Genomic DNA, 27,939 nt, shown 5'->3' with positions numbered 1-27,939 from the left:
GAGCGGGCGCAGCGGGAGGCGGCGGCGGCGGCGCGGCGGGATGGACGAGCCCAGCATCCTGCGGCGCCGGGGCCTCCAGGTGAGCACCGGGCACCGGCACCGGCACCGCAGGCCGGCGGGGCGGGGGCGGGAGGGAGCGCGGGGAGCGCGCTCCCGGTGAGCCTGGGCTGGGGGCGCGGGGCTGCGAGGGGTGGGCGCTGCGGGGGCGCGGGGGGCGGGCGCTGTGGGTGAGAGGGGGGTGCTGTGGGTGAGGGGTGGGTGCTCCGGGCGGGAGGTGGGTGCTGTCAGTGAGGGGTGGGTGCTCCGGGTGGGAGGTGGGTGTTGGGGGTGAGAGGTGGGTGCTCCGGATGCGGCTCTGCGAGGGGTGGGTGCCGTAAGTTGGGAGGTGGGTGCTCCGGGGGTGGGTGTGCAGAGGGTGGGTGCTGGAGGGAAGCAGTGGGTGCTCCGGGTGCGTGTGAAGCGGGTGCTGCGTGTGCAAGAGGTGGGTGCTGCGGGTGAGAGGGGGGTGCTCTGCGTGTGCAAGAGGTGGGTGCTGCCGGTGGGAGTCGGGTGCTCTGCGGGAGTGTGAGAGGAGGGGGTGCTGCGTGCGGGAGTGGGGGGCTCGCGTGGGGGTGTGAGAGGTGGGGGCTGTGGGTGACAGGTGGGTGCTGCGTGTGAGCAGCGTGGCACAGGTGGGACAGGAGCCGGGCACCCACCCGGGAGCCTGGCAGGCTCTGAGCCCCAGCCCCAGCCATGCCATGGGATGTTGGCGGGGGGTACCCAACCCTGTGGGGGCTCCCGTGGGAGCACCGTGGTCCCTCCAGCCCGGCTCCCGATGCCGGTTCGTGCCGAACCGCTGTGCCAGCCCCTCTCTGAGCCCCTCTCTTGCCTGGCGTTCCTGCTCCCTTAGGGACAGCCACTCTCCTGCCCATCCTGCAGCCGCTCCCGCAGGAACCCCGGCGCTCGCTGCCACGCTCGGAGGGGCGATCACCGGGGACCCCCCGGCTGGCAGAGCTGAGTGCTGAGCCGGATTTTCCGGGTGACCTGACGCCTCCATCCCCATCTGCAGTATCCGGGGGGCCCGGGCGGAGCTGTCGGCGCGGTTGGAGGATGGCATGGCGCTGCTTTCATCCGAGCTGGCAGCTCCGGGGGCAGCTGCGCTCCGCTGCACGCTCAGCCCGGGGGAGAGCCCCGTGCGGGAGCTGCCTCCCCGCGGGTGCGATGGACAGAGCCGTGGGCCGTGGGCTCCGGGGCTCGGGGCTCTGGGTGTCGTTCCTGGCAGTGCCGGGAAGGGCAGAGCCGTGGGACCCGGCTGAGTGCCCAAATGCCCCTGGCAGGAGGGGTGGGAAGGGGCTCCCTCCAGGGATTAATAATCCCAAAGGGCTGAGCAGCAATGCTGTCCCTGATGCTGCCCCAGCGCCATCCCTGATGCTGTCCCTGATGCCATCCCTGCTGCCATCCCTGATGCCATCCTCGGTGCTGTCCCTAATGCTGTCCTCACAGGGATCAGCTGATGGTTAATCCTGGCTCCCAGTGGGACCTGCTGAGGGGACAGACACAGTGCTGGACGGTGCTGGTGTGTCAGGCACCCTGTGGGTGCTGGCTCTGTGACACTTCCCCCATAGGGGTCCTCAGGGCCACCAGAGGATGCTCTGGGTGTCCCTGGGGACACAGAGTGGCTGCAGAGCCCCTGGCAGTGAAGGGTATTGGCTTCTCTGAGCACCGACACCCAGAGATGGGTGTGGGTGAGCACGGGGGACAGTCCTCTGTCCCACTGTTCCATCTGCACACAGCTGAGCAGTGAAACCCCCAGTGTGACCCCCCCTCTGCCCCCTGCCCTGCACAGGGGCTGGTGGCCAGTGGCACAGCTCCAGGGGTGGCTGGGGATCGGGCTGGGTGACAGCAGGGCTGGCTGAGGGCGCTGGGGGCTCCTGCTCCATGTAAGAACCCCAAATCCCCTCACCCTGCCTGGGCCTGGGGTCAGCCTGTGCTAGGTGCACAGGGACACCCACACCCAGTCCCTGTCCCCTGTCCCTGCACCCACAGACATGTCCCAGCCACCCCAGGGCAGACATGCACCCGTGGGCCCCGGGGCTGCCGAGTCCCTGTGCACCCAGGCATGATGTCACCCGTTGCCATGGCAATGCTGCTGCATCACTGCGTTGCAGCGCGCCCCAATCCCGGGATTTCCACAGGGGCTGCGTGGCGTGGGCAGCAGTTTGGGCATGGCTACCCCGGGGTTTGGGGGATGGGTGGATGCTGCTGGGGGCCCCCACATGGGTGGCAGCAGCTCCAGCCCACAGGGAGCCCTGTGCCAAAAATGGGTCCTGACTGCTCAGGGGTACGGGACCAGTGGGCACAGGATCAGGGCAGTGATGGGGCATTAACCAGCACCTGCAGCTGCCACACGTCCCTGCATCCCACGGTGTGCCAGGGCACACATCAGCCTGTCCACCTTGTGCCACTCACAGTGTGCTGGCAGAATCTGTGACGCTCTGTGGGGTGACAGGTGGCACACGGGTGGGGAGCGGGGCAGTGCTGGAGCCGGATGGTGCCCAGCACACCAGGAGGATGGCACTGCCATGGGTTCCTGTCCCCAGCTGCCCTTTGGCCCTTTGCACCACCTGTGAGCAAACAGTTCTCACAAGAAATATTCCCAGAGGCTGGAAAAATAAATAACCTAAGGGCTGCTGGCTGCTTCCCACTCCTGGGCTGGGGGGGACAAGGTGGGGGACAGGGTGAAGCCACCATCCTGGGGCCATGCTCCAGCTGGGCACATGGGTGCTGCTCCCACTGCACCACCCTCGTGCCATCGCTCCTGGGCCTGGCCATGGGACCAGCAGCCCTGGGGACACTGGAAGATGTCCTCTTGTGCCGGCCTGGGGTGATTTGTCACCCTCACCCTGGGCGCTGAGTGGGGATTGACCCTGCGGTGACAGTGCGTGGCAGTGGGGTGCTGCCAGGTGTGTGGGTGGGGCTGGCAGGGGTGGCAGGTGGCACCCCCGACTCCCAGGGCCCCGCTCTGACCCCATCTCGCGCTTCTCTTGTTGCAGAAGGAGCTGAGCCTGCCGCGCCGAGGAAGAGCGTAAGTCCCCAGCTGGGCCACGTGGGGCAGGGGTGGGTGTCACTGGGAGGGTCACACCTGGGGACACAGCACTGCCGTGCTGGGGGATGGCTGCAGGGATGGCTGTTATGGCACCAGGCAGGGATGGCTGCTGAATGGCACCAGGGCTTGTTGTCCCCAAATCTGGAGTGTCATCATCATGTTCTCTGGCACTGGAGGGACCTGACTGTGCATCTCCTGGGGTGCACTGGGGTATACTGGGATGTACTGGGGTGTACTGGGATGTACTGGGGTGTTTGTGCTCTGCTGTAGGTGTGTTGGGGTTCTAAGCATTATTGGAGTGTACTGGGGTGTACTGGGGTGTGCTGGGGTGTTCTAAGCAGTACTGGGGTACACGGGGATGTGTTGGGGTGTTCTAAGTAGTACTGGAGTGTACTGGAGTGTACTGGGGTATTCTGGGGTGTACTGGGGCGTGTTGGGGCGTTCTGAGCGGTCCTGGGGTGTACTGGGGTACACTGGGGTGTGGTAGGGGGCTGCTGCAGAGCTGCACTGGGTGTTTGTGCTGGGGCTGTGCTGGGGATGCACGGCAGGAACACTGGGGCGGTGTTAGGGATGCACTGCAGCCATACCGGCACGGTTAGGGATGCACCGGGGCTGTACCGGGGCTGTACCGGGGCTGTGCTGGCGTTGCGGTGCCTCAGCAGCGACACATCCCGGGAGCGCTCCGGATCGGGGCCGCCGCTGCATCGGGCCGGCCGGGTCGGGTGCGCGGGGGGCCGGGGGCTGCCGTGCCGTGCCGTGCCGTGCCGTGCCGTGCCGCGGGGGCGGGCCCGGGCCCGGCGGGCCGAGCAGGGAGCCCCGTCGGGGCCGCCGGTGCCGCCCGCCCGCGGGAGCCGCCCAGCGCGGGGGCAGCCGGTGCGGCGGGAGCGGAGCGGGAGCGGGAGCGGGGCGGCGGCGGCGGCGGCGGCATGAAGTCGCGTCGGGACAGGCTGAAGATCCCCTCGCTGACCTTGGAGTGAGTGGGAGCCGGGGCGGGGCGCGCCGGTACCGGCACCGGCGCCGGGGAGGGCGGCAGGACCCTGGGCCATCCCCGTCCCGCTGCTTCCCTGTCCCGACACGTGCCCCATCCCGCTCCACTCCTATCCCGCGGCATCCCCATCCTCGGGCCGCAGGTCCCGGTCCTTCCTCCTGCAGTCACAGCCCCGGACCCTGCCGGTGACAGCCCCGCGGCAGCGCCGGACCACCCGCTGTATTTCGCAGCCTCAGACCCTGCAGTGTCCCTGCTGTCCTCTGCGCTCCCCCTCCAGCCCTGCCTCACTTTCCTTGCCTGACCCCCACCCTCCCCAGCCCCTGTCCCCTCCTCTCTGGGCTCCCGGCCCCCTCCAGCCCCAGGGCACGGTGCCACCGAGGGGCCACCAGCGCCATCCATCAGCGGCTGACACCGCGCCGGCACGTCTTGCCTTGCAGCTTGTCTCCGAGCAGCCAGAGCCCGACGCTGCTGAGCCCCTGCAGCCCCTGCAGCCCCTGCAGCCCCTTACTAACCCTGCACCCCTGGAGGTAAGACCCCCCCAAACCCTCCCTGGGAACCGTGGTCGCCTGCTCCAGGGAATGAGGGGGGAGAGGTGGAGATGGGGACAGAAAGGTGGGTTCCCTCCGCCAGGGATGTCCTGGGACACCTCAAAAGGGCACGACTGTCTTGGATGGGACTCATGGAGTGATGTGGCTGGAGTCTGTGCCAACCCCTGCGCACCCCAAAAGCAGCCTGGCTGTGCTCATGGCTTTGTTCTGCTGCTGACTGGCCCATTTTGGGGAGCCCCGGTGGGGATGTGGTGACAGCAGCTCAAGCTCAGGCTCTGAGCACGCCTGTTGTGAAGGGGGACTGCGAGAACGGACCAGGGCGCTGTAATGGCAGCAGGGTGGGACTGGGGATGGCGCCTCCTTTGTCACCATTTCTGCTCTGCCACGTGTTGAAGGTGAGGAGGAGCTGCTCCGGGGGTGGGATCCCCCCTCTACTCTCCCCTCTACCCTTCCCCAAACTGCCCCAAGCCCCTTGTGGTGCCGTGCCAGTGGAGGCGGTGGCCGGGCCCTGTGCCCGCTGTGCTCTGCCCCGGGGACAAGGTGCACCAGCTGTGCTGGCACCGCCGGTCACAGCCCGCCCTGTGCCCCGCGGCACCCGCGGCACAGAGCTGCGCCTGCCCGCCACCGGTGCCTCCGTCCGTCCGTCCGTCCGTCTGTCTGTCTGCCGGGAGGAGCAGCTGGTGGCGGCAGAGCGGGATCCGGCGGCGACTCTGCCGCTGCTCAGCAACAGCAGAGCCATTTGTGGGCAGGAGGGCAGGAGCCCGGGGCTACCTGTGCCCTGGTGTGTCCTGGTGTGCCCTGTGCCCTGCCTGTCCCTTGTCTGTCCCCTGCCTGTGCCCTGGTGTGCCCTGCCTGTGCCCTGCTGTCCCCTGCCTGTGCCCTGCCTGTCCCCTGCCTGTCCCCTGCCTGTGCCCAGCCTGCTGGCACTCTCTGCCTGTGCCCTGCCTGGCCACCCCTTGCCCCATGTGTGGGAAAACCAGCGTGGCCTTGTGAGTGCTCAGCCGAGGCCTTGAGGAGAGAGTTTTTGGGGTGCTGATGGTGACAAGGAGGGGGATGAGGATGGGGACAAGGACAGGCACTGTGTGCTGGCGTCTCATGGCTGCTGGGCAGGACCTAAGGGGAAGGGTGCTGACCTCCTGCCCAACCCAGCAGCATCAGGATTTCTGGCTGTGGCGCTGGCCTGGTGAGTGTGGCAGTGCCACCCCACACAGCTCGGGAGGTTCTGGTGGCCTTGGTGTGCCCAGGGTGACACAGGGTGGGTGTCACTGGCTCGGAGCTGGGATCTCCCTGGCTGAATGTGGGCAGGAGGTTGCAGGGTGCTGCCAGCACTCTGTGGGTGCCCTCAGAGGGCACATCCCATGGCTGGCAGGGGGCCCCCAGGAAGCCCCCACTGACTTAGGGGCTGATGTTTGTGCCCTTCAAAGGCATCAGTAGCAGTTGTTGAATCTCCATGGTAATCCTGACCCCATTTTGGGGGGCTGCCCTGTCTCTGTGGTAACCTGAAGCCCATTTTGAGGTGCTGTCCCATCTCTGGGCTAATCCTGACCCCATTTTGGGGTGCTGCCCTGCCTCTATGGCAATCCCGATCTCCTTCTGGGGTGCCACCCCACCTCTAGGCCAACCCTGACCTTATTTTGGGGTGATGCCCCATCCCTACCGTAACCCCGACCCCGTTTTTGTGCCGCTGCCTCCTTTCCGTGGTAACCCCCCACCCCCACTTCCTGTCCTTTTGGGGGGTGATCCCCCCATCTCCATGGAAACCCCGACCCCGTTTCGGGGCGCTGCCCGTTTCCATGGTAACCCCGTCGCCGCCGGGCGGGAAGGGGCGGGCGGCAGCGGGAGGCGGCGGCGGCGGCGGGAGGCGGCGGGAGCCCGGCCCCGCTCCCGGCCCCGCTCCGGGCCCCGCCGCGGCCCCGCACGGTCCCGGGGGCGCCGCTCGGTGCCGGGGGAGCCGCTGGGTGCCGGAGGACGCGGCCGGGCCGCGGCGGGGCCGCGATGTCGGACCCGAGCTGCTGGGGAGCCGCCCCGCCCGGTTACCGGGGCCAGCGGGCGGCCGGCGCCCTCCTCCAGCGCTCCAAGAGGTACCGGCCGAACCGGCACCGGGGGGCACCGGCGGCAGGGACTCGGGGTGGGAGCGGCGCCGGGGTCCGTGGTTTGGGGGGGTTCAGAGGGGGGGATCGGGTCCGTGGTTTGGGGGGGTTCAGAGGGGGGGATCGGGTCCGTGGTTTGGGGGGGTTCAGAGGCGGGGATCGGGTCCGTGGTTTGGGGGGGGACAGGACACGCCACCGTGCATGGGGGGTGGGCAGCCGTGTGCGTGACCGAGCGGGGGGGATGCGGGGATGTGTCTTTGCACACGTGGTGTGTGGGTTTGGGGGTCCTTGCACGGCGGGGGCTCTCTGGGTGTGTGTTTTTGGGGGATGGAGCAGAGTGTATGGTGGGGAGGGGGCCACGTGTGGGGTTTGGGGTGGTGTTTTAGCACCTGGGAGCACAATGGGGTGTGTGGTTTAGGGGGTCTGTGTGCATCGTGGGATGCTTGGTTTGGGAGGGGCAGCAATGCATGGGGAGGTGGGCACCAGACTGTGTGATATGGGGGGGCTGTACACGAGGGTGTGCGGTTTTTGGGGGGGGTCTCAGCACTGGGGGGTTTGGAGGGGCTGTGCACAACAGCTGCATTTTTTTGGGGGGGGATGAGCAGTGAGGCAACCCCCTCCAGATCCCCCTCTGTGGGGTGGGCTGTGCAGCATTGGGTGGGTTGGTTGGGACCCCAGTGCCACAGGGGATGTGGGGTTTGAGGTTCCAGGGCATTAGGGGATGTTTTGGGGTGCTCTGTACCCATCCTTGGTGTGTGTGGGTTTGGCAGGGGTGTTAGAGGGAGGCCGTACCCTTGTGACCCCTTGTGCTAAGAGGGGACACTACTGGTGGGATGGATCCCATGTGGCACATGGCCCGAGCCAGGGTGAGCGTCCCCAGGGTGCCTGGAGGGGTGGGAAGGGGCCAGAACTGCCACCCCCTTTGTTAGCAGGGCTGGGGGGTGCATAAATGGGGTGCAGTGGGGCTGCCCCAGCTCTCCAGCTGCAAGGCCAGGCCTGACCCAGGCAGGCTGGAGAGACACGTCCCCAAAGAGGGGGACAGGAGCTGCAGAGCACCTGCAGAGCCCCCCAGGTGTGGGTGGTGGAGGCTGGGACCTCCCTCCAGCAGGTTTGGGGGGCTGTAGCTGGCCCAGGCATCAAACCTGCCAAGGCTTTGTGTGACTGAGGTGTTTAATGGGTGCGGAGGCAGAGCTGAGAGGTTCCCATTGTTGCTGTCTCTCGGTGTCAGTGTGAGCTGGCACAAAGCAACACGGTTGCTTAGCAAAGGTATCCATCCCATCCCAGCCTGGGAAGGCTCACCTGGGCTGTGGGAATTCCTGCTCCCAGCGCACGAGGATGGGCAAAGAGGGCCTTTAGTAATTAAGAAAAGACATTGGATGGGGTTTTCCAATCTGGGGTGGCCAAGCTGGGGGGGGCTCAGGGGGAGATGTGTAATTGGAAAGATGATCTAGGCAGTCATCTGTCTCCAGCTGAGCATGATGAGGCTGTAATTCTCATGAAGGGCAGAGGATTTGCTCTTCTTTCATTGGTATTCCTAGAATCCACAGTGAGGACTGCTCTGGCCTATTTAACAGAAAGCATATGATGTTATTTAGTGGGATTAAGAGGTTGGAGGGATCCTAATTTCCTGTGGGGGATGTGGAGATGGCCGGTGCAGGGCAGAGGAGGCGGTGGCTCGATGCTGACAGGGTTCTCCTTCTCCATGGATGGCTGTTCTCACCTCAAACAGCACAGGAACACAGCCCAGCAAACCTAACAGGTACAATTTCCTCCCCACCACCGGGAACCCGCGGAGCAGGGACGCACCCCAGGGTGCTGGGCAGGTTCTTGAGGCTTTTTTTGCAGTGCAAAGAAATAAATAAGTCTATACCCAACTTGTTACTCTGTGATTCCCTTTGAGGATTTAGGATTTTGCTCTTGGGAGGTGCCTGATGTGTTGCTTGGTGCTCCAGGGTGGGTTCATAGGCATACCCACAGTGCTTTAGGCTGGGGTGGGATGAGGGTGTGGTGGGGTCTGTGCCAGGCAGAGTGTTGCATTTCACTGTCCAGACCCTGGTTCTCATCCCAGCCCCATTCCAGCCCTGTCCCAGCCCCATCCCTGGAGGGAGCTGAGTTCAGCGCTGTCACAAGTCATGGAGGACAAATGTCATGAAGAAACTTGGGATGCAGCTGCTTGGTTCAGTGGGTTTCAAAGTTAAACATGAATTTATCCCACTGGAAAGCAATTTTTTTTCCAGGACGTGGTGATCCATGGCACTTCCCCAAATCTCCAGGCGCACTGGACCTGTTGGGGGATATGGAGCCAGCAGGGAAGGGAGCTGGGAGCACAGACACGTGCTCTCAGTCACGCAGCAGGAGCGGAGCTGCCTGCTCTGCCCTTTGAGATTGTGCCTGCTCCCTTATCACCGTCCAACCCCGCCCTGCTCCCTCCACCCCGCACCCACTTTGTCCCAAACCGGTTCTTTTCTGCCTCGGATTCACCTGCCCGCAGTGCCCGGCGCCGCGCTGGCATCTGCCCCGTGGCGCTCGGGTGTCCTGGCAACTTTTAGGGACAGATCCCACGGGAGATCAGTGGGAACTGCAGCCCCTTTGTGCACTTCCCTGCTTGGCCCTCGGTGTTCCAGAGCCCTGGCCCCGAGCCACCCATCCCTGCTGGCCCAGCTCCTGGCAGAGCCTTTGCCAGCTGAGCGTGCAGCGCATCCCGGGAGGCTCCCCGGGAGCTGCTCAGGTACCAGCCCGAGCTCAAGGAGGGCTTGGGCAGCGCTCTCAGGCCCAGCGTGGTGTCTGTGCAGGGCCAGGAGTTGGACTCGATGATCCTTGTGGATCCCTTCCAACTTCAGGGTGTTCTGGGGTTCAGTGGAGCTGCCAGGTTCTGCTCCATCTCAGCCCCTGCACATCCCGTGTCGAGGCCGGGTGCTGCTGCCCTGCCGGTTCCTCCTCCCGACGGCTGACACACGATTTTGCTCCAGGCTCTGGGGTCACACAGGCTGTCACACAGGCTGTCACACACTTTCCATATCCCTTGAAACAAGTTCTGGATGGCAGCAGCAGCAGCGCCACGGCCAAGGCAGCCTCAGCCCGAGAGATGCTGACAGCGATTTTCCACTCCATTTTTGGTACCAAACGTGCAGGGAGGTGATGGAGGCAGAGCGGGCGGCATCCCCGGCGCCTGCTACCGGGGCTCGGCTGTTGTCTGTGCCCCGGGGCTGGTTTGTAGCCCGAGGCTGCCGTGCGGGAAGGATGGGAAGCAGCTGGAGATGATGTGTCAGGCGCAGGGGGGGACAGTGGCGCAAGATGGTTGTGGGAGCGAGGGTGGAGTGCGCGGAAACAGGAAACGCCGGCCTCGCTCTGTGTCACCCTTACTGGAACTTGCTTCACTAAAGGTTTGTTTTCACTTCCAACATGAAAGCGAGGCAGGAGAGGTGAGCCCCTCGCTCCCCTGGCTGTCCCCTCTGCAGGACACAGAGGTGGCCCTGTGGCAGGGCTGGCAGGGGAGCAGTGTCAGAGCTGGCAGCTCTTGGAGCCCTCCTGGCTCCTAAACCTCTTCCTGTGGCGCTGCGGTGCCGGGGCAGGGCTGCTCACCCTGCCTCAGTTTCCCATCCGGCACATGGGGCCGAGGCTGTGGGTTCTGGCTGAGAGTTTGCAGCTCTGCTTGGGCTTCAAGCCTGTGTTTATGTGAGAGAATCAAACACTGGGGGCAGGAAAGAGAGTAGGGTTAGATGGGATGTTGGGCAGGAATTGTTCCCTGGCAGGGTGGGCAGGCCCTGGCACAGGGTGCCCAGAGCAGCTTTTGGTGCCCCTGGATCCCTGGCAGTGCCCAAGGCCAGACTGGACAGGGCTTGGAATAACCTGGGATGGTGGCAGACATCCCTGCCCATGGCAGGATGATGTGATCTGGAAGTTCCCTCCCAACCCCAACCATTCTGGCATTCTGTGATTGGGGCAAGTGCTTGGGGAGGGGAAGGTTTCTGTCTCCCCCCAGCATCTCAGCTCTGCCCAGGTGCTGAGGGGGAACCTCTGAGCCCTCCTGGATCACTGCAGCTCCAGGTGAGCTCAGAGCAGTCACAGGATGTGTGTCCCGGGGGACACCCAGAGACCCCTCATCCTGGCTGCAGAGGAGGGGTTTGGGGGGCCCCAAGCAGTTTCCCTGCTGGCCAAGACCTTCAAAAGAGTTGGGGCTTCTGGTTTTAGCTCCACTAAAACCAGAGCAGAGGAGCCCTGCAGGGGAGAGATGCCAGAGGGAGGTGAGGGGTGCTGGATGTCAGGTGTGGAGCTCTGTCCCTGTGTAGGGATCTCTGTCCCTGTGTCTGGAGCTCTGTCCATGCATTTGGAGCTCTGTCCATGTGTCTGGAGCTCTGTCCATGTGCCTGGAGCTCTGTCCCTGTGCCTGGAGCTCTGTCCATGTGTCTGGAGCTCTGTCCATGTGCCTGGAGCTCTGTCCATCTGTGTGGAGCTTTGTCCATGTGTCTGGAGCTCTGTCCATGCATGTGGAGCTCTGTCCATGTGTCTGGAGCTCTGTCCATCTGTGTGGAGTTCTGTCCATCTGTTTGTAGCTCTGTCCATCTGTCTGGAGCTCTGTCCATGCATGTGGAGTTCTGTCTATCTGCGTAGAGCTCTGACCATGTGTGTGCAGCTCTGACCACACCTTGCCTGTCCATCAGTGTCTTGCACACCCACCTGGAGGTACCTGTTGTGAGTCACTGTCCTTTACACCCTGGATGTCACATCTGCCCTTCCCTTCTGTTTTTGGGATCCGTGGAGAATCCCTTCTCTTCCAGCTCACCCCCTGGGTGCTGTGGCTGTTTGTGGCCGTGGGGTGATGTTAAAAGCTGTCCTTTAATTAGCAGCATCTGTGTGAGTTCCTGTTCCCAGCTCAGTGAGGAAACTCGGTGTCTTTGAGGAGTCTGCAGCCTGAGGAAGCGGAAATGGGGGAAGGGGAGGCTCCTCCTCGTGCTTGAGCCTCTGCTCTGTGCCGTGGATATTTGCAGTTTCCTCTTGGCAGAGTGAAGGAGAACTTAGATGAGCCCATAGTGCTTTAAACGGGGTTGAAATGTGGGACTGGGGTTTGACAGGAGAGGGGGGCAGCAGTGGGAATTTTTGAGGCTGAGCCAGTCTTGCAAGGCAGCCTTGGGCTCAGGGCTGAAAGGAAAGGAAAACCAAAATTCCCACGAGGATGGGAGGGTGGGAATGGAGATGGGGATGTGAAGACCCAGAGATGCTCTGTGGGATGCTGGGCTGTGGTACCAGGATGGGATTTTTGGGGAGTTTTGGGGTGCTGGTGCTGCTTTTCACCTGGTGCTTGTGGCTCCCTCCTGCTGCCAGACACAGCACAGCCCAGCTGGGGCAAAACCCCACAAATTCCTGGTGACATTGCAGTCTCAGGGGGCTGGGACTGTCCTCTCTGCTGTAGGGCAGGGGGATTTATAGGAAATGGGAGCCTTTTCCATGCACTGGAGCAGGTCGGGTTGTGGCTGCTTGGCGTTTCCACTGCTTCCTCCTTTTACATCCCTTTTTCTATTCCTGCCTGGGGCTGTTGCCTAAGGGGCCTCCTGCCTCTGCCTTCCCCAGCGAGCCAAAACCAGAAGTGGGACCTTGTTGGGACAGTTCTTTGTTAAAAATAGCCCTGTCTGGCCATCTCCAGCAGCACTGGGCCTGGGCATGGATCTTCCCTGGGCCAGGAGATCTGTAATCAGTGGGGTGACAGCAGCCGTGTTCCCTGGCACAGGAATTCATGTGCAAGCAGATATTCATGTGCCTGAGCCCATCCAGCTCTGGCTGTCATGGATTCCCTAAATCAATTCCTCTCTTTCTTCCCCAGTTGCCGAAGCAGCAACAGGAAGAGTTTAGTGGTGGGCACCCCCTCTCCGACCCTCTCACGGCCTCTCTCCCCTCTCTCTGTGCCAACAGGTAAGGGATTATCCCAGAGGATGCTTCAGCATCTCCTCAAATCACCCAAATGTTTATACCCAAGGCTTCAGCACCTTGTTAGCACCTGGACTGCTCCAGGTGCCTTCTCCAGGGGGAAATATGTTGGGAAGTGCCTTAAACACTTTCCCCTGAAGGAGCAGCCTGAAGCACTCTGGACATTGTGCTGGGGTGGGTTTTGGGATGAGTTTTCCCCCTTTCTCCCTGCAGCTGGGAGCAGTCCCTTGGACAGCCCACGGAACTTCTCTGCCAGCACCTCCATCAACTTCCCCTTTGCTCGCAGGTGAGCTCCCAGCCCCAGTCCCAGAGCAGTAAATATTCACTTGTAAAGACCATTCCCCCTCCAGGGAACTGTTCTGTTAATCTCAAGTGACTTGTTTTGCTTTTATTTTTGCTTTTCTTCTGCCTGCTTTCTGGCCTGGTGGTGTTTCCTCTGCCATGACTGGTTCCTCCTGCCACCCCAGCCATGCTCCTCGGACTGACAGGCAAGTACCAGGGATGGGATGGGAATGGGCTGCATTTTGGGGAGGTGTCAGCTCCACATCATCAGGGACCTTCTTTTCTAAGTGTTCAAGGCCAAGCTGGACAGGACTTGGAGCAATCTGGTCAAGTGGAAGGTGTCTCTGCACATGGCAGGGAGAGGGAGTGGGTCTTTGAGGTCCTTTCCAATACAAGCCCACCTGGGACTCTGTGATCCTTTATTTGCATCCCTGTGGGGGAAATTTTGGACCAGGACTGAGCTCCCTGCAGCTCTGGGAGCAGAAATATCTCTGTTCCCATCACACCACCCCTGGCTGGGTATTCAGCCCCATCTCAGATTCCTGCTAGATTTTCAGAAGATGTCCAGGGATCTCTCATCCAGGTCCCCACAGAGGCAGATCCTGCTGCATCCCCTCCCCAGCCCACACCCTGTTTAACTAATTAATTAATTGCACCCATGGAGGGCGGGTGGCTGATTTTAACCCATCGATTGTCGTGTGGAAACAAGCCCGAGGCTCTGCTGGTTTGCACGCTTGTAACAGAGGGAACAGCCAGGCTCTGGGGTCAGGAGTTCGCAAATGCTGGAGCTGGATGTGGCTCCCTGCCAGCTCCTGCTGTCCTTGACCCCACCAGGGAAATGGCAGTGGGAGGTGAAGGGCCTTGTCTTGACCTGGACGTGTCCCCATCCCTTGGAAACCTCTCCAGGAGGAAGCACTCGCCTGTGTATGAGCAGTGCCCTTCCTGTTTATGGCCAGGCTCTGCTCCCCGGCGCCTGCTGTCTCAGGATGAGTCTTTGGGAATCCCAGTTTCTCACCAAGAAAACTCCCAGCAGGCTGAATTTTGCTCTAATTAAAAATCGGACTCTTGCAGGCCTTTTTTTTTTTTTTTTGCCCTGTGTGGAATGGATTCAATGGAGCCCCAGCTCTGTCCCTTTGCAGTGACCCTGCTGCCTTCCTCTGTTCCTGCAACAGCCCCCCTCACCTGCAAACCCCTTATTTCACCCCATTTCAGTCCATTCTGAAAAGAGATTTCAGGGCTTTATTCCTCAAGCCACACCTGTGTCCTGCTCCCCAGCTTTTGGCTCTGATGCTGTTGATTTGCATTTAGGTGCTGGGTTTTTGCCCTGTGTGTGATTGTTGTGTTTGCCCTGGCAGGGCTGATGGCAGAAGGTGGTCACTGGCTTCGTTACCCTCCTCTGGCTATGGGACCAACACCCCCAGCTCCACGGTCTCGGTAACACTTGCTTTCTCATGGTAGCAGATGAAAGGGTCCTAAACCCTCTGATTTTTGGTGAAATGCCTCCCAAGCTCCATGGTGCTGGGCTCTAAAGGACCATGTGCTTTAGCTGCATCCTGCTTCCTAAATGAGCTTTTAAAAAAGTCATGAGGCTTGGCTGTGGGCTTGCAGCACTCCTGGGGGTTACAGTGTCCCATTAGAGCATCTCTGGGTTAACTTCATCCCTGGGGTTACAGCATGTCCTGGGGTTACTGTGTCCTAGGGTTACAGTGTTCCTGGGGTTACAGCATCCCTGGACAGGAGAGCATGCTGGGAGCTACAGCATCCCTGGGCAGGAGAGCATCCCTGGGCAGGAGAGCATCCCTGGGAGTTACAGCATCTCTGGGAGTTACTGTGTCCTAGGGTTACAGTGTTCCTGGGAGTTACAGCATCCCTGGGCATTAAAGCATCCCTGGGAGTTACAGCATCTCTGGGAGTTACTGTGTCCTAGGGTTACAGTGTTCCTGGGAGTTACAGCATCCCTGGGCAACAGAGTATCCTGGGAGTTACTGTGTCCTAGGGTTACAGCATCCCCGGGGGTTACAGCATCCCTTGGCATTAGAACATCCTTGGGAGCTACTGTGTCCTAGGGTTACAGTGTTCCTGGGGTTACAGCATCCCTGGGCATTAAAGCATCCCTGGTGTTACAGCATCCCTGGGCATTAGGGCTTCCCTGGGAGTTACAGCATCTCAGGACATCAGAGCATCCCTGGGAGTTACAGCATCCCTGGGCATCAGAGCATCCCTGGTGTTACAGCATCCCTGGGCATCAGGGCTTCCCTAGGAGTTACAGCATCTCAGGACATCAGAGCATCCTTGGGCATTGGAGCATCCCTGGGCATCAGAGCATCCCTGGGTGTGACAGGACTGAGCTGCCTGGGATGCTGGAGTTACAAAGGATGGGGCTCAGTGGAGCTTTGAGTGGGAGAAGGGGGGATTTTGGGCTGGCAGTGAGCAGTGCAGACCTCCCCAGCCTGCTCCTGTCCACATTTCACACTCCTGAGCCCACCCCGTGCTGCCTGTCAGTGCTTCCAGCCTCCTAAGAGGATATTTCCCTCACAGCCCATCACTGATCTCCTTCATCCCTCTCTCTCTCTCTCCCCAGTCATCTTCATCCTCCCAGGAGCGCCTGCACCAGCTGCCGTACCAGCCCACCCCCGACGAGCTGCATTTCCTTTCTAAGCATTTCCGCAGTACGGAGAGCGTCACGGACGAGGAGGGCCGGCACTCGCCCTGCCTGCGCCCACGATCCCGCAGCCTCAGGTGGGAGGCAGGTCCCAGGTTTGGGAAAACAGGTGTCTGCTTAAGGAAGGCAGGAGCCTCCCCTGAAATGGAAAATGTAAACCCTGTCCCTCTGAATTGCTATAATTTTGAAATTAAGGGGCTCTCAGGCAAAGATCGGGGAATAGGAATAACAGCTCTTTATGAGGAAAATTAAGAATACAAATACAATAGTACAAACAAAACAAACCACTGCCAGAGTCAGAGCAGTCCCTGTCCCCCTGTGTGTCAGGGTGGGGGCACAGCCCCATCCCATGGGGGCTCAGCCCTCCTGCAGTGCCAGCTGTGGTTCTGCTGCAGCAAGATCCTGCACAAGGGGGGAGTTTTCCTCTGCAGCTGCAGGGCTGCTGGAGATGGGCCTGCTCTCCCTCTGGGAATGCAGGGCAGGAGAAAGCTGCTCCTCTGGGAATGCAGGGGGCAAAGACTGCTGTGCTGTTCCAGGGCAGATTGTATCCAGGTAGGAATGCTTGGCTCCTGCCCTGGGCACAGCATCTCCCCATGGGATGATGGAATTTGATCAGCCCTGCAGGGACACTCAGTGGCCATGGGCAGAGGAGATCTCCTGGAGGGAGGATGGGCTGTGGGAGAGATAAAGAAAACTGCCCCATGAACAGAGAGAACTGCCCCAGCTCTGACAGATGGGAACAGAACACACACCCCATTTCCAACCTAAAACAAATGCTGGCACATCCAGGGCACCCTCTGCCCTGTCACCAGCTGCTCCTGGGGTGTCCTGGTCCTGCTGTAACCTTTGTATGAAATTACATGTTTAGATTCATGTCTATACAGGATGCCAATATCATACAGTTGTTCTAGATAGTTTAACTATATCCTGGTGTCTTTTTTTGTTCCCTGGGTATTTTTGGTTTAATCTCTGTTTCCTTAGGAAAGTAGGAAATGCTCTTGGGCCAAAATTTGGCTGGAGTCAAATATTTCCAATTTCTAGAGGGAATCTCCTTGAGGACTTTTAAGGAGAAATTAGTCTCTTTTGTATTAGGTACTTTCCAGTCAGGATTAAAAGTACACCCTGGTATTCTATAAAGACCTTGTAATTTACCCAGGGAGTGGAGACCTTGTGAATGGGCATTTTTGGCTGGAGAGAGGAAAATTTGGAGAAGGCATTGAGCCAGTGGCTCACATTGTGTTGTGAGCTGACCCTCAGATGTACCTGCTGAGCTCCACCTTGCTGCTCCAACACCACACCCTGTGCAGTGAGCCCCCCACACTGCCCAGCACCAGAGGCTTGTGCTTTTTGCAGGGGATGTTTTGGTTAAATCTTCTTTTCTCTCTGAAAAATCTCCCGACCCTCTTTGCTACCAGAGGCAGAGCCACAGCCCTGCGTATTGCCAGCTGAAATTTCATGAAAATCAGATTAATTATCTGACTGGTGTTTGTAGGTGGTGAGATTTTCACCCAGGAGATGCCAGTTCTGCAGTTGGCACAGCACAGGCTGGGGCAGGGCTGGAGCTGGTTATAATCACGTTTATTATTTTATAGTGGTTAATGAGTTGCTGGCTGCTCCTGTGACTCGCTTTGCATAACGGGATCACCAGGCAGAGCCCTGGGAGGGGCAGTGTTGGGTGAGGGAAGGAGGAAAACCCTGTTTAATGAAGGTTGCTGTGTCCACCACGAGGTTTAGTTGGGTTTTTTGTTTGCTGGTGAGCTGCAAAAATGGCAACGATGGCAAGAAATTGTGGGATCCAGAGGAAGAGAAAGATGAGCTTGTTCATCAAAGCTGAGGGGATGATGGAACATCCAGAACCTCTCAGTTCTGTGAGAGTTCAGTTCAAGCGACTTGTTTTTGGGGGCTTGAGTTAAGCTTCCCTAGACCACATCCCGGGGACCTGCAGTGTCTGGGAGTGCTGGCCCAAGGCTGGTGGCTCCTCTTGGAACCAGGAGTTAGGAGGAGGGCCCAAACTGCTCTCCAGGGCTGGTGACTATTTGCCAGATGTGGGGGCTGGACCCCCGTAACGCCGCCCTTCTCCTCCCTCTGCAGCCCCGGACGCACGAGCGGAACGTTTGACAATGAGGTGGTGATGATGAACCATGTCTACAAGGAGAGGTTCCCCAAGGTAACAGCCAGGGCATGGGGGATGAGCGTGTTGGTGCCTCCATGGCATCCTGGCAGCACCTTCTGCTCCCTGTGGGAGGTTGGAATGCATGGGTTGGTCATGGGGGGTGTTGGGGACACTGGAGGCACGACAAAGCTGGGGTTTGTTATCCACACAAGTGCCCCGTCACACAAGCAGGCAGAGAGGTCTCTGGAGACTTTGGTGGAGCTTTTGCAGTCTGTTGGAAGCTGGGTCCCAGGTGGGGCCTTGATGTGTACGTGGATATCTGAGCTGTAGGAGGTGGTGGGATGAGATTCTGGATGGCCAAACCCAGTGCAGGAGGTAGGATGAGATCCTGAATGGTCAAATCAAATGCAGGAGGTGGTAGGGTTAGATCCTGACTGATAAAATCCAGTGCAAGAGGTGGTGGGTGAGATCCTGGCTTGCCAAACCCAGTGCAGGAGGTAGGATGAGATCCTCTATGGTCAAATCAACGTCAGGAGGTGGTAGGATGAGATCCTGACTGGTAAAATGCAGTACAGGAGGTGGTAGGATGAGATCCTGGCTGGTCAAACACAATCCAGGGCATAGGATGAGATCCTGGCTGGTCAAATCAATGGCAGGAGGTGGTAGGGTGAGATCCTGACTGATAAAATCCAGTACAGGAGGCGGTAGGGTGAGATCTTGGCTGGCCAAACACAGTCCAGGATGTAGGATGAGATCCTGGCTGGTCAAATCAATGGCAGGAGGTGGTAGGATGAGATCCTGACTGATAAAATCCAGTACAGGAGGTGGTAGGATGAGATCCTGACTGATAAGACCCAGTGCAGGAGGTGACAGGGTGAGATCCTGGCTTGCCAAACCCGTGTGTTCCTGGCCATCACCATCCCCTCTGCCTTGCAGGCCACAGCCCAGATGGAGGAGCGCCTGCAGGACACCATCACAAACTTCTCCCCCAGCAGCACCCTGCCCCTGGCTGATGGGGTGCTGGGCTTCATCCACCACCAGATCATCGAGCTGGCCCGAGACTGCCTGGCCAAGTCCCAGGGAGCTCTCATCACCTCCCGCTACTTCATGGAGCTGCAGGAGAAACTGGAGAAGATGCTCCGAGATGTGAGTACGGGGCTGTTCCCTGCCTGGTGCCACCTTGTGAGGCCACCAAGAGACACCTGGCTTCTGTCTCCATTCCCAACAGGCTCAGGAGCGTTCTGAGAGCGAGGAAGTGAAGTTCATTGATCAGCTGGTGAGGAAGCTGCTGATCATCATCTCCCGGCCTGCCCGACTTCTGGAGTGCCTGGTAAGACATGGAAGCTCCTCTCTTGTCTTTCATGGTCTGTGCTAGCCCAGAGAGGAGGCAAAACCTTCAGGATGCCCCTGGATCCCTGGAAGTGTCCAAGGCTGGGTTGGACAGGGCTTGGAGCAACCTGGGATGGTGGAAGGTGTCCCTGCTCATGGCAGGGGGTTGGAGTGAGATGATCTTTAAGTTCCCTTCCTGCCCAAACCATTCTGTGACTCTGTGGTTTTCAGTTTTTTGGTTTTTTGGGTTTTTTTTGGTTGATTTGCTGAATTTCTAAAGCAATGACCTTGTGCTGTGGTTCCTGGTGAACCTTAGTTTTCCTTCCAAGGCCAACTCACAGAGCTGCTTTTTTTTTTTTTCATCACCCTTGACCAGGGGAATGACGAGGGAACGATGCATCCAGGGCCTGTCCCCAGTTACAGGTGTCACCTGCAAGGCTTAGAGGAAAAGTTTAACTTAGCAAAATCTCTCTCCTCAACTGTGCTTGGTTTTCCCCATCCAGGAGTTCGACCCAGAGGAGTTTTACCATCTTCTGGAAGCTGCAGAAGGACACGCCAAAGTTGGACAGGGAATAAAGACTGATATTCCCCGATACATCATCAGCCAACTGGGGCTCGTCAAGGACCCACTGGAGGGTAGGGAACCACTTGAGCTGGGGGCTCTGAGGTCTGCAGCAGGATGTGGACTCCCAGTTTGGCCACTGGTGATCACAACTGAGCACTGGGAAGTGTCAGGGAGTCCTGCAGGGCTGAGCTGGTGTCATGGCAGGGAGGTCACAGCAGGACCAGGATGATGGCCAAGTCCTTCTGGCCAGCCCCACGTCCCTTATTATTGCCTCCAACACGTTCAGCAAAGCAGATTAAGCTCAAAAACACTTAATCCGTGGCCCTGGGGGGGGAATCATAATCCCTGGAGAATGCAGGAATGACTATCAAAAAAAAAAAGAATTATATAAATGTTTAACCTCGTGTTGAACCTCTTAACGTCATGACCTGAATTTCTCCATACGATAGCTCCAGCAAAGCATGTGGCCAAATCCCCACGGGGTCTCTGAGTTTGGGGGGAGAGTGGTTGAGTAAGGGGTGATTTTGGTGGGTGTTGAGGATGAGGAAAAGTGAGAACCATCCCTATCATCTGCAGAAATGGGGCAGCTGGACCACTTTGACAGCGGGAACACCATCACACCGGAGAACGATGACACCTGTGAGGTGAGCATGGTCCCACCTGCATGTCCCACCTGCTGCCTCCAGCTTCCTCCTGCCTCACCCCTCACCAGAGCTCCTTGCAGCTGTCCTAGGCTGGGAGCTGTTCATTTTGGATTGTCCCCAGGGGTGATTCATGTACTCAAGGGGAAGATCTCACAGTCCTTCATTTGGCTTCTTGAGTGGACAGAGCTCAGAGTGGGCTCTTGATCTGCTGAGCATCTCAGGCTTCTGCTTTGGGGTGTGTGACTGGAGAGGGCTCTGGCAGAAAGAAGCTTTTGGAGGTAGTACATGATGGTGCTGGGTGAATTCCTGCTTCATTAAAAACCCGTGTGTTCCTCAGAGCCAGCCTTCAATCCCTGTCCCACGGAGGAAGCCCTGCGAGGGGGACTTTGAGACCATCAAGCTGATCAGCAACGGGGCTTACGGGTGAGTTGGGGAGTTCCTAGCAGTTGTCTCCATCCATAAATGACTCCAAAGCCCTTCTTTGTCCATGCCCCACTGTGTGGGGTGGTCAGTGCTGGTGGCTGGAGGACTTGTGTTGAGGTCCAGCCGTTCCTCCAGGGCCGTGTACCTGGTAAGGCACAGGGAGACGCGGCAGCGCTTCGCCCTGAAGAAAATCAACAAGCAGAACCTTATCCTGAGGAACCAGATCCAGCAGGTGTTTGTGGAGAGGGACATCCTCACCTTTGCTGAGAACCCCTTCGTGGTCAGCATGTTCTGCTCCTTCGAGACCAAGCGACACCTCTGCATGGTCATGGAGTACGTGGAAGGTGAGAGGTGGCTTGGGGCTGGATGGTGCAGGGAGGAGGGGAGGATATCAAAGCCTGAGCATCAAGGACACCACCTGGACATCTCCTGCCCTGCTTTGCTCCAGGGAGCAGAGGGAAGCAGAAGGAGATTTTGTGATCCTGATCTCCATGATGAAGGTGGTGACCGTGGTCACCTAGGGGAGCGTTTGTGCCTCGTGCCTGGGGATCAGCTGCTCAGTGGGGCTGGCTGGGAGCCTGCTGGTCCTGCTGACCTCGCTGCCCCCTGTGTTCCCACAGGGGGGGACTGTGCCACGTTGCTGAAGAACATGGGCCCGCTGCCCGTGGACATGGCCAAGATGTACTTTGCTGAGACTGTTCTTGCCCTGGAGTATCTCCACAACTACGGCATCGTCCACCGGGACCTCAAACCTGACAAGTGAGCGTGTGGGTCAGGTCTGAGCAAGGGTGGGGCTTTGAATGGGGAAGGGAAAGCCAAGAAGGAAGGGCAGAATGGGTTTTGTTCCCCAGAGACTGGTTCTGTGCTGTTGCATCTGGACCAGAGGCCCTGGGGTGCGGCTGGTCCATCTCAGGTCTCCCCAGAAGCAAACAGCAGCATTGTGGGGTGTCTGTCTTCTCCTGCAGCTTGCTCATCACCTCCATGGGCCACATAAAGCTGACAGACTTTGGTCTGTCAAAGATTGGCCTGATGAACATGACCACGAACCTCTACGAAGGGCACATGGAGAAGGACACGCGGGAGTTCATGGACAAGCAGGTATGAGGTCCTGCCGTCCCTGGGGTCCCAGATAACCTCGGGATTTGTTGCAAAGGTCACTGCAGAGGTGTCAGCCCCTGCTTCCCACACAGGTGTGTGGCACTCCGGAGTACATTGCCCCCGAAGTCATCCTCATCCAGGGCTATGGGAAGCCCGTGGACTGGTGGGCCATGGGCATCATCCTCTACGAGTTCCTGGTGGGCTGTGTCCCCTTCTTCGGAGACACCCCTGAGGAGCTCTTCGGGCAGGTCATCAGTGGTGAGTGCCAGGGACAAGTTTGTGCTCCCAGCAGCCAAGGCTCATCCTTTAACACGTGGGAAGCTCCACTCCTTCCTGCCACCCTCACTGAACAGTGAGGAGGCTCCTCAAACTTTGACTTCCCATTTTGGGAGGGCCCTTCCCCTGCTGCAGCTCCCAAGTGACTTTCCTGTTGCCCAGAAGTGTCCAAACCCTTTCAGCCACCCCAAACCCCTTTTCCTTTTTCCTTGCAGATGAAATTATGTGGCCAGAAGGGGACGAGGCTCTCCCTGCAGATGCCCAGGACCTGATCACACGGTTGCTGAGGCAGTGTCCCCTCGAGCGCCTGGGCACTGGTAGGCACAGCAGCCCCCTCAGGGGCTGACCTGGCACCTTGATTCCCATCAAATTTGTGTGGCTTTGAGTCCAAAGCATGTCCTACTGTGCTGAGGGGGCTCAGAGGAGGTCTCCTGCTCAGGGTTCCCCCCAGGAAAACTGCACAGGCTCCTGTCTATCTTTTTTAAGCTGTTTGCTCTGTGTGGAGGAGACACTGTTCTGTTTGGGGTGGGAGTGGGAGAACCCTGGATCCTGCCCCATGCCTCTGACATGGGTTTCTCTGCCTGGCAGGAGGTGCACATGAGGTGAAGCACCATTCCTTCTTCCTCCATCTGGACTGGAACGGGCTGCTGCGGCAGAAGGCTGAGTTCATCCCCCAGCTGGAGTCGGAGGATGACACCAGCTACTTTGACAGTGAGGCCAAATCCATCCCTCTTCCACCTCTGCCAGTCCATTATCCCAGCTGCACTTTGGATGCTCCCACGGAGGTGAAAATCTCCTGGGTGCAGCTGGTCGCTTTAGAACCCAAGTCACAAAATAGATACAATCCTCTTTTCCAGACTGCTCACTCTTGCCTGTTTCCCCCAAAACTCCCTTGGGATCTGGGGCTGGGCTGTCACCCTTTGGGGCCCTGCTGCAGGCAGGGTGACATCCCTTCCCCTCTGGCTCTTGCTTTCAGCTCGCTCCGAGAGGTATCGTCACCTGGACTCGGAGGATGAGGAAACCAACGACGAGGAATCATCGGTGGAGATCGGGCAGTTCTCCTCCTGCTCCCACCGCTTCAGCAAGGTGCTCCAGCCCCTCCTGCAGCATCCAAAATGCTTTGGCACCACAAACAGCGTGGCTGTGCTGAGCATCGCTGTCCTGGCTGACACCACAGCACCCAAACCCCCAAATTTCTGCTCCTTGCTGATGGCTCCTCTCCTTCTCAGGTGTACAGCAGCTCAGAATTCCTGGCGGTCAACTCCACCCTGAGCCTCTCCTCCTCTGACCGGAGTCACTGCGATGACAAAGAGGAGCGGTGGGACCGGCACTCGGGAGATGAGGACAGGAGCCGGCCAGCGGGCACCGAGCCCCGGTGCGTGGGCAGGGGGCTGCACTGCTGGTGTGGGCTCCTGCCAGTGCCCAGGGCTTGTGCCAGCACCAAGGGTTTGTGCCAGCACTGTGGGTCTATGTTGGGACCAAGGGTTTGTACCAACACTGAGGGTTTGCGCTGGGACCAAGGGTTTGTGCTGACACCACGGGTTTGTGATGGCACTGAAGGGTTTGTGTTATTTCTGAGGGGTCAGGGGGATGTGTCCTGGGGATGCTGCAGTGGCTCAGTGCCATCTGCCTTGCCCACCTTGGGTTGTCCTGAGCCCTCCTGCTCTTCCCACGCAGCCTCCGCTCCTGGACGTCTGGCAGCTCCACGCCGTACACCTCCCGGCACGAGCGGAGCCGCAGCCCCACGGCGCTGCCCAGCACCCTCAGCCTGGACACCATGCCCAAGTTTGCCTTCTCCTCGGAGGATGAGAGCCCTTGTGTGGCATCCAAGCCAGAGAGACCCAAGTTTGTGGTGGGAGACTCGGACGCGGGGACTGGCAGCGCGGTGAAGCAGTCGGCGTTATCCGGTGCGTAGGCTGCGGGCACAGTGTGGGGATCTCTGGGGACAACCAGGGTCCTGCATGGCATGGGGTGGCTTCTCCACATCCCCAAACTCTCCCTCGTCCCCTCTGTGCAGCCGATCTGGTCAGTCTGAACCGCATCCGCCTGCGGAGCAACAGCACCGGCACCAAGAACTCGACTCCCCGGAGCCTGGAGCCGAGCGGGGGCCGTCGGCTGAGCACCCAGAAGGATGTGCCGGAGAGGCAGAGAGCCTCCCTGGGCAGCCGTGTGCCCAAATCTGCCTCCGTCTCAGCCCTGTCCCTCATCATCACCTCAGGTCTGTGTGCTGTGTCATTTACCCTGCTGGATGGCCACTGTCATGTGGTTTTGCCGGACTGAGGTGGCTCCTTCTGCTTGCAGATGACTTCGGTGGCAGTGCCCTGATGAGCCCCATCTCCCCTCACTCCCTCTCGTCCAACCCCTCTTCCCGGGACTCCTCCCCGAGCCGAGACTCCTCTCTGGCCATTGCCAGCCTGCGGCCACCCATCATCATCCACAGCTCGGGGAAGAAGTACGGCTTCACCCTGCGAGCCATCCGCGTCTACATGGGCGACAGCGACGTCTACACCGTCCACCACATGGTCTGGGTACGTGCCTTGGGGTCTAGAGGTGCCTTTCCCAGTGGGAAAACCCCAGGAGGGAGCTGGCATCCAAATAAAACCACTCTGTTTGGGTTGCAGAGCGTGGAGGAGGGGAGCCCTGCGCAGGAGGCCGGGCTGAGGGCAGGAGATCTCATCACACACGTGAACGGAGAGTCCGTGCTGGGTTTGGTCCATCGGGATGTTGTGGAGCTGCTGCTGAAGGTGGGTGACCAGAGCCACTCTGCTGTCCCAGGACATCAATTCATCATTGCCTTTGCTGGCAGCTGAAGCAGGAGCTGGCTCAGATCTGGCGCTGCAAAGATTTGTTTTCCATCCATCAGAGTGGGAATAAAGTGGCCCTGCGGACCACTGCCCTGGAAAACACCTCCATTAAAATCGGTCCTGCAAGGAAAAACAGCTCCAAGACAAGGATGGCACGGAGGAGTAAAAAGAGCAGGAAAAGGGATGGCCAAGACAGGTAGGTAAAACTGAGATAAAATGGCATTTGTCCCAGTGTGTGGGGTGCTGGAGGAATGCTCTGGATCTGCCATATCGGGATGTCCAGTGGGGTCTGGTCCTGCTGCCACAAGGTCAGCAGACTTGAGACTAGCAGCTTTAAGGAGAAGCCAAAGTTATTCCTGTCCCCACAGCAGGAGAAAATCCCTTTTCAAGAAGATCTCCAAGCAGTCGTCGGTCCTGCACACCAGCCGCAGCTTCTCCTCCGGTCTCCATCACTCGCTGTCCTCCAGCGAGAGCCTCCCGGAGTCCCCCACGCACAGCCTGTCCCCGGGTCCCACCACGCCGTGCCGCAGCCCCGCTCCCGACCTGCCCTCAGGTACCCCAAGGGGGGATATTGGCTCGGGGCAGGGCAGGATGCTGCGTGTCCCTCGGGGAGGCCGCGTCCCTCCACCCCTACAGTGACCTTTTCTCTTTGTACGGCAGATGCTGTGTCCCCTCAGAGCACCTCTCCCTCCTCCAGCACCCCAACGTCACCCGCCGGCCACGTGCGCCCCAGCTCCCTGCACGGGCTGGCCCCCAAACTGGGTGGGCCACGCTACAAAGTGGGACGTCGCAAATCCACCAGCAGCATCCCCCCCTCGCCCCTGGCCTGCACCCCTTCCTCGGCCCAGCGCCCGCCTTCCCCCCAGCGCTCCCCATCTCCGCTCCCCGGGTACCCCAAAACCCCCCATTCCTTCCAGGGCAAGACCCTGTCCCCCCCCACCATCGTCCGGCAGAGCTCCCGGCCCCGCAGCGCCGACTGCCCCCGCTCCCCCCTCCTCAAGCGCGTCCAGTCGGCCGAGAAGATCGTCACCATCCTGGCCGAGAAGAAAACCGCCGGCGGCCGCAAGCTGGGGCTGGAGATGTCCACGCTGGATGGGGAGGCCATCGCGGAGGGGGACGCGCTGCCCTACCCCGGGGAGCACGGGTACCACCCCGGCAGCTCCCGGCTGGCAGAGCGCCACGACCGGGACCAGGAGATGGTGGTGATGCGGCGCCTGAACCTGTCGGAGCGCAGGGACTCCTTCAAGAAGCAAGAGGCGGTTCAAGAAGTGAGTTTTGACGAGCAGGAGACGGCGGCGGGAAGCGAAGACGGTGGCAAGAGCGAGGAAGGGCAGGGCACGGCCGCCCAGGGCGGCGCGGAGCCGCCGCCGAAGCCGAAGCCCGGCACGGTGCCGCAGATCGCGGTGCAGGGCTCGGAGAGCGACGAGCAGGAGCCGGCGGTGGCCGAGTGGGAATGCCAGGGCTCCTACCCCATCAGCAGCACGGAGCAGCCAACCAGCAGCATCTCCTTGCCGTGGTGGGATGGGTGTGAGCACCGGGACCGTGGCTCCCAGCAGCAGCGGAACTGCGGGCAGGGGTCACCCGGCCACTGGCAGGAGCCAGCACAGGGCCAGGAGCCAACAGGCGCTCATCTCCCAGCTCCCCGGGGCGTGTGGAGCGGGGCCAAGCACGTCTGAGCCCCACGCCGGCACCAGGGATGGTTCAGGCTCCCTGCAGCATCCCAGTGCCTCCCCAGCACCCCGTTCTGTGCGGCAAATCCATGAGAAAAATGTCCCCGGAGCCACTCTGGACCCTGGCCGGGCCGGCTGTGCCCCGGCACTTCGCCCCCCTGGAAGGCTTTTTGTACTCCCTGAAAGATGCTCATATTTTTATAGAGACGCAGGAGCTTTTCCGGCAGCGGCGTTTCCCCAGCTGGGCCCCAACCTCTGTGTACAGAAAGGACTCGATGCAAATATTCCTTAATTAATTTATTACTTTTTATAAGCTAAACGGGCAGTGCAGGACTGTCGCAGGGGCCAACCCAGCTCTGGGAGTCCCAGCCTTTCCCGTGCGTCTCCCAGCTCCCAGCCCACTGTTTTCTAACCCACTCGCTTTTCCCTACTTTTAAACTTCAATTCTAGCTGGAAACACCCCAGATCTTCTAAGAACCTCATAACTCTAATATTTAAAATTAAAACAAAACCCCAAATCCACAGCAACATCCCCGAAATGCTGGTGCTCCAGGCTGGGATGCAAGGGGGGGATATTCTTTGCATATGGATCATCAGATGATGAGCATATGGATTATTTTATAAGCTTATAGGAGATAGAAAAAGGGTTTAATTATTTTATTTGGAGATTTATAGCCACCTGGCTCCATTGGCCCTTCCAGGTGCAGAAAACTGAGACATTACCAGGATGGGAATATTAATGGGAATTTTAGGGTCAGTTTTTGCTCTTTCAAAAATCCCACAAAATCCTGTGGTGTTGGTTGGTCAGTGCACAGATACCTACAAAATCCCAATTTACCTTTTTTTTTAAAATCACCCCAACCCAGTGAGCACCGGTGCTGCTTCACTTGTAATTTGAGAATTTCACCCCTTTCTTTCCCCCCTCGTTGCTCTTTACCCAACAAACAACAGCTCAACCCAGCATTTCTCCCCCATTTCTACCGTTTTCTGGGCTATAAACGTTTCCATTTGTTGATGCATGTTCTGGCTTCCCCTCCCTGCCGTGGTTTGGTGCCGTGGTGGTGACAGGGGGACATCCCTGGTTTGCCAACCCCGCTGCCATCAGGTGTCACCGCACCCCCGGTGGATTTTTGGGCTGTGTGTTGGATTCTTTTGTGCACGTGTGGTTTGTGCCAGGCTCCGTATCCCGCTTCTCCCGTTCAACTGGTGCTGTTAACCCCTCCCAAAAACGAGCAACCAGAGCTGCTCCGTGTTTCCTTTGCTTCTCCCTCCACTCTCTGTATGAAGGTCTTGGAAAGGCAGCGGGGTTTTGGGGAGACACCAGGCACCCCCTGCCCACTGGCACGGTGGCATGGGGGGGCTTGGCTGCACACTGGTGGCGTGGATAGGGTGGGAAGAGGGTTTTTTAAATGGGAAATGTCTTAAAAGCCAAGGGGACTG

At 59.4% G+C, this 27,939-nt stretch overlaps 1 protein-coding gene across 4 annotated transcripts; it reads left to right on the top strand.

Annotated features, from left to right (window-relative positions):
- Positions 1-15: 15 nt before the first annotated feature.
- MAST3 (microtubule associated serine/threonine kinase 3) lies at positions 16-27,939 on the top strand. Of its 4 annotated transcripts, none has more exons than XM_084220884.1 (28): positions 16-79; positions 3,033-3,064; positions 12,530-12,618; positions 12,847-12,919; positions 13,101-13,121; positions 14,271-14,349; positions 15,497-15,654; positions 17,669-17,744; positions 18,627-18,836; positions 18,919-19,020; positions 19,523-19,655; positions 20,161-20,228; positions 20,566-20,651; positions 20,787-20,995; positions 21,272-21,410; positions 21,617-21,749; positions 21,842-22,007; positions 22,241-22,342; positions 22,614-22,736; positions 23,002-23,111; positions 23,255-23,400; positions 23,703-23,932; positions 24,043-24,243; positions 24,327-24,553; positions 24,647-24,769; positions 24,889-25,025; positions 25,201-25,382; positions 25,490-27,939. In XM_084220884.1, the coding sequence occupies exons 1-28, from the start codon at positions 41-43 to the stop codon at positions 26,503-26,505; spliced, it is 4,410 nt and encodes a 1,469-aa protein (XP_084077010.1). In that variant the 5' UTR covers positions 16-40; the 3' UTR covers positions 26,506-27,939. The 4 variants fall into 4 exon arrangements, with proteins under 4 accessions (XP_084077010.1, XP_084077009.1, XP_084077008.1 ...); XM_084220883.1 differs by having other exon boundaries at positions 25,198-25,382; XM_084220882.1 differs by lacking the exons at positions 16-79; positions 3,033-3,064 and adding an exon at positions 6,588-6,702.

The sequence above is a fragment of the Fringilla coelebs genome (assembly GCF_963513975.1).
Source record: "Fringilla coelebs genome assembly, chromosome: 24".
NCBI lineage: Eukaryota > Metazoa > Chordata > Aves > Passeriformes > Fringillidae > Fringilla > Fringilla coelebs.
The sequence above is the reverse complement of the archived record's forward strand: the minus strand, read 5'-3'. Positions and strand labels throughout refer to the sequence as shown.

Coding starts and splice junctions, on each gene's coding strand:
- MAST3 (XM_084220881.1), top strand. CDS start 6,617: ATGTCGGACCCGAGCTGCTGGGGAGCCGCCCCGCCCGGTTACCGGGGC. Junction 18,837..18,918: donor TGGAGAAGATGCTCCGAGAT/GTGAGTACGGGG, acceptor CATTCCCAACAG/GCTCAGGAGCGTTCTGAGAG. Junction 25,026..25,197: donor AAAAGGGATGGCCAAGACAG/GTAGGTAAAACT, acceptor CTGTCCCCACAG/CAGGAGAAAATCCCTTTTCA.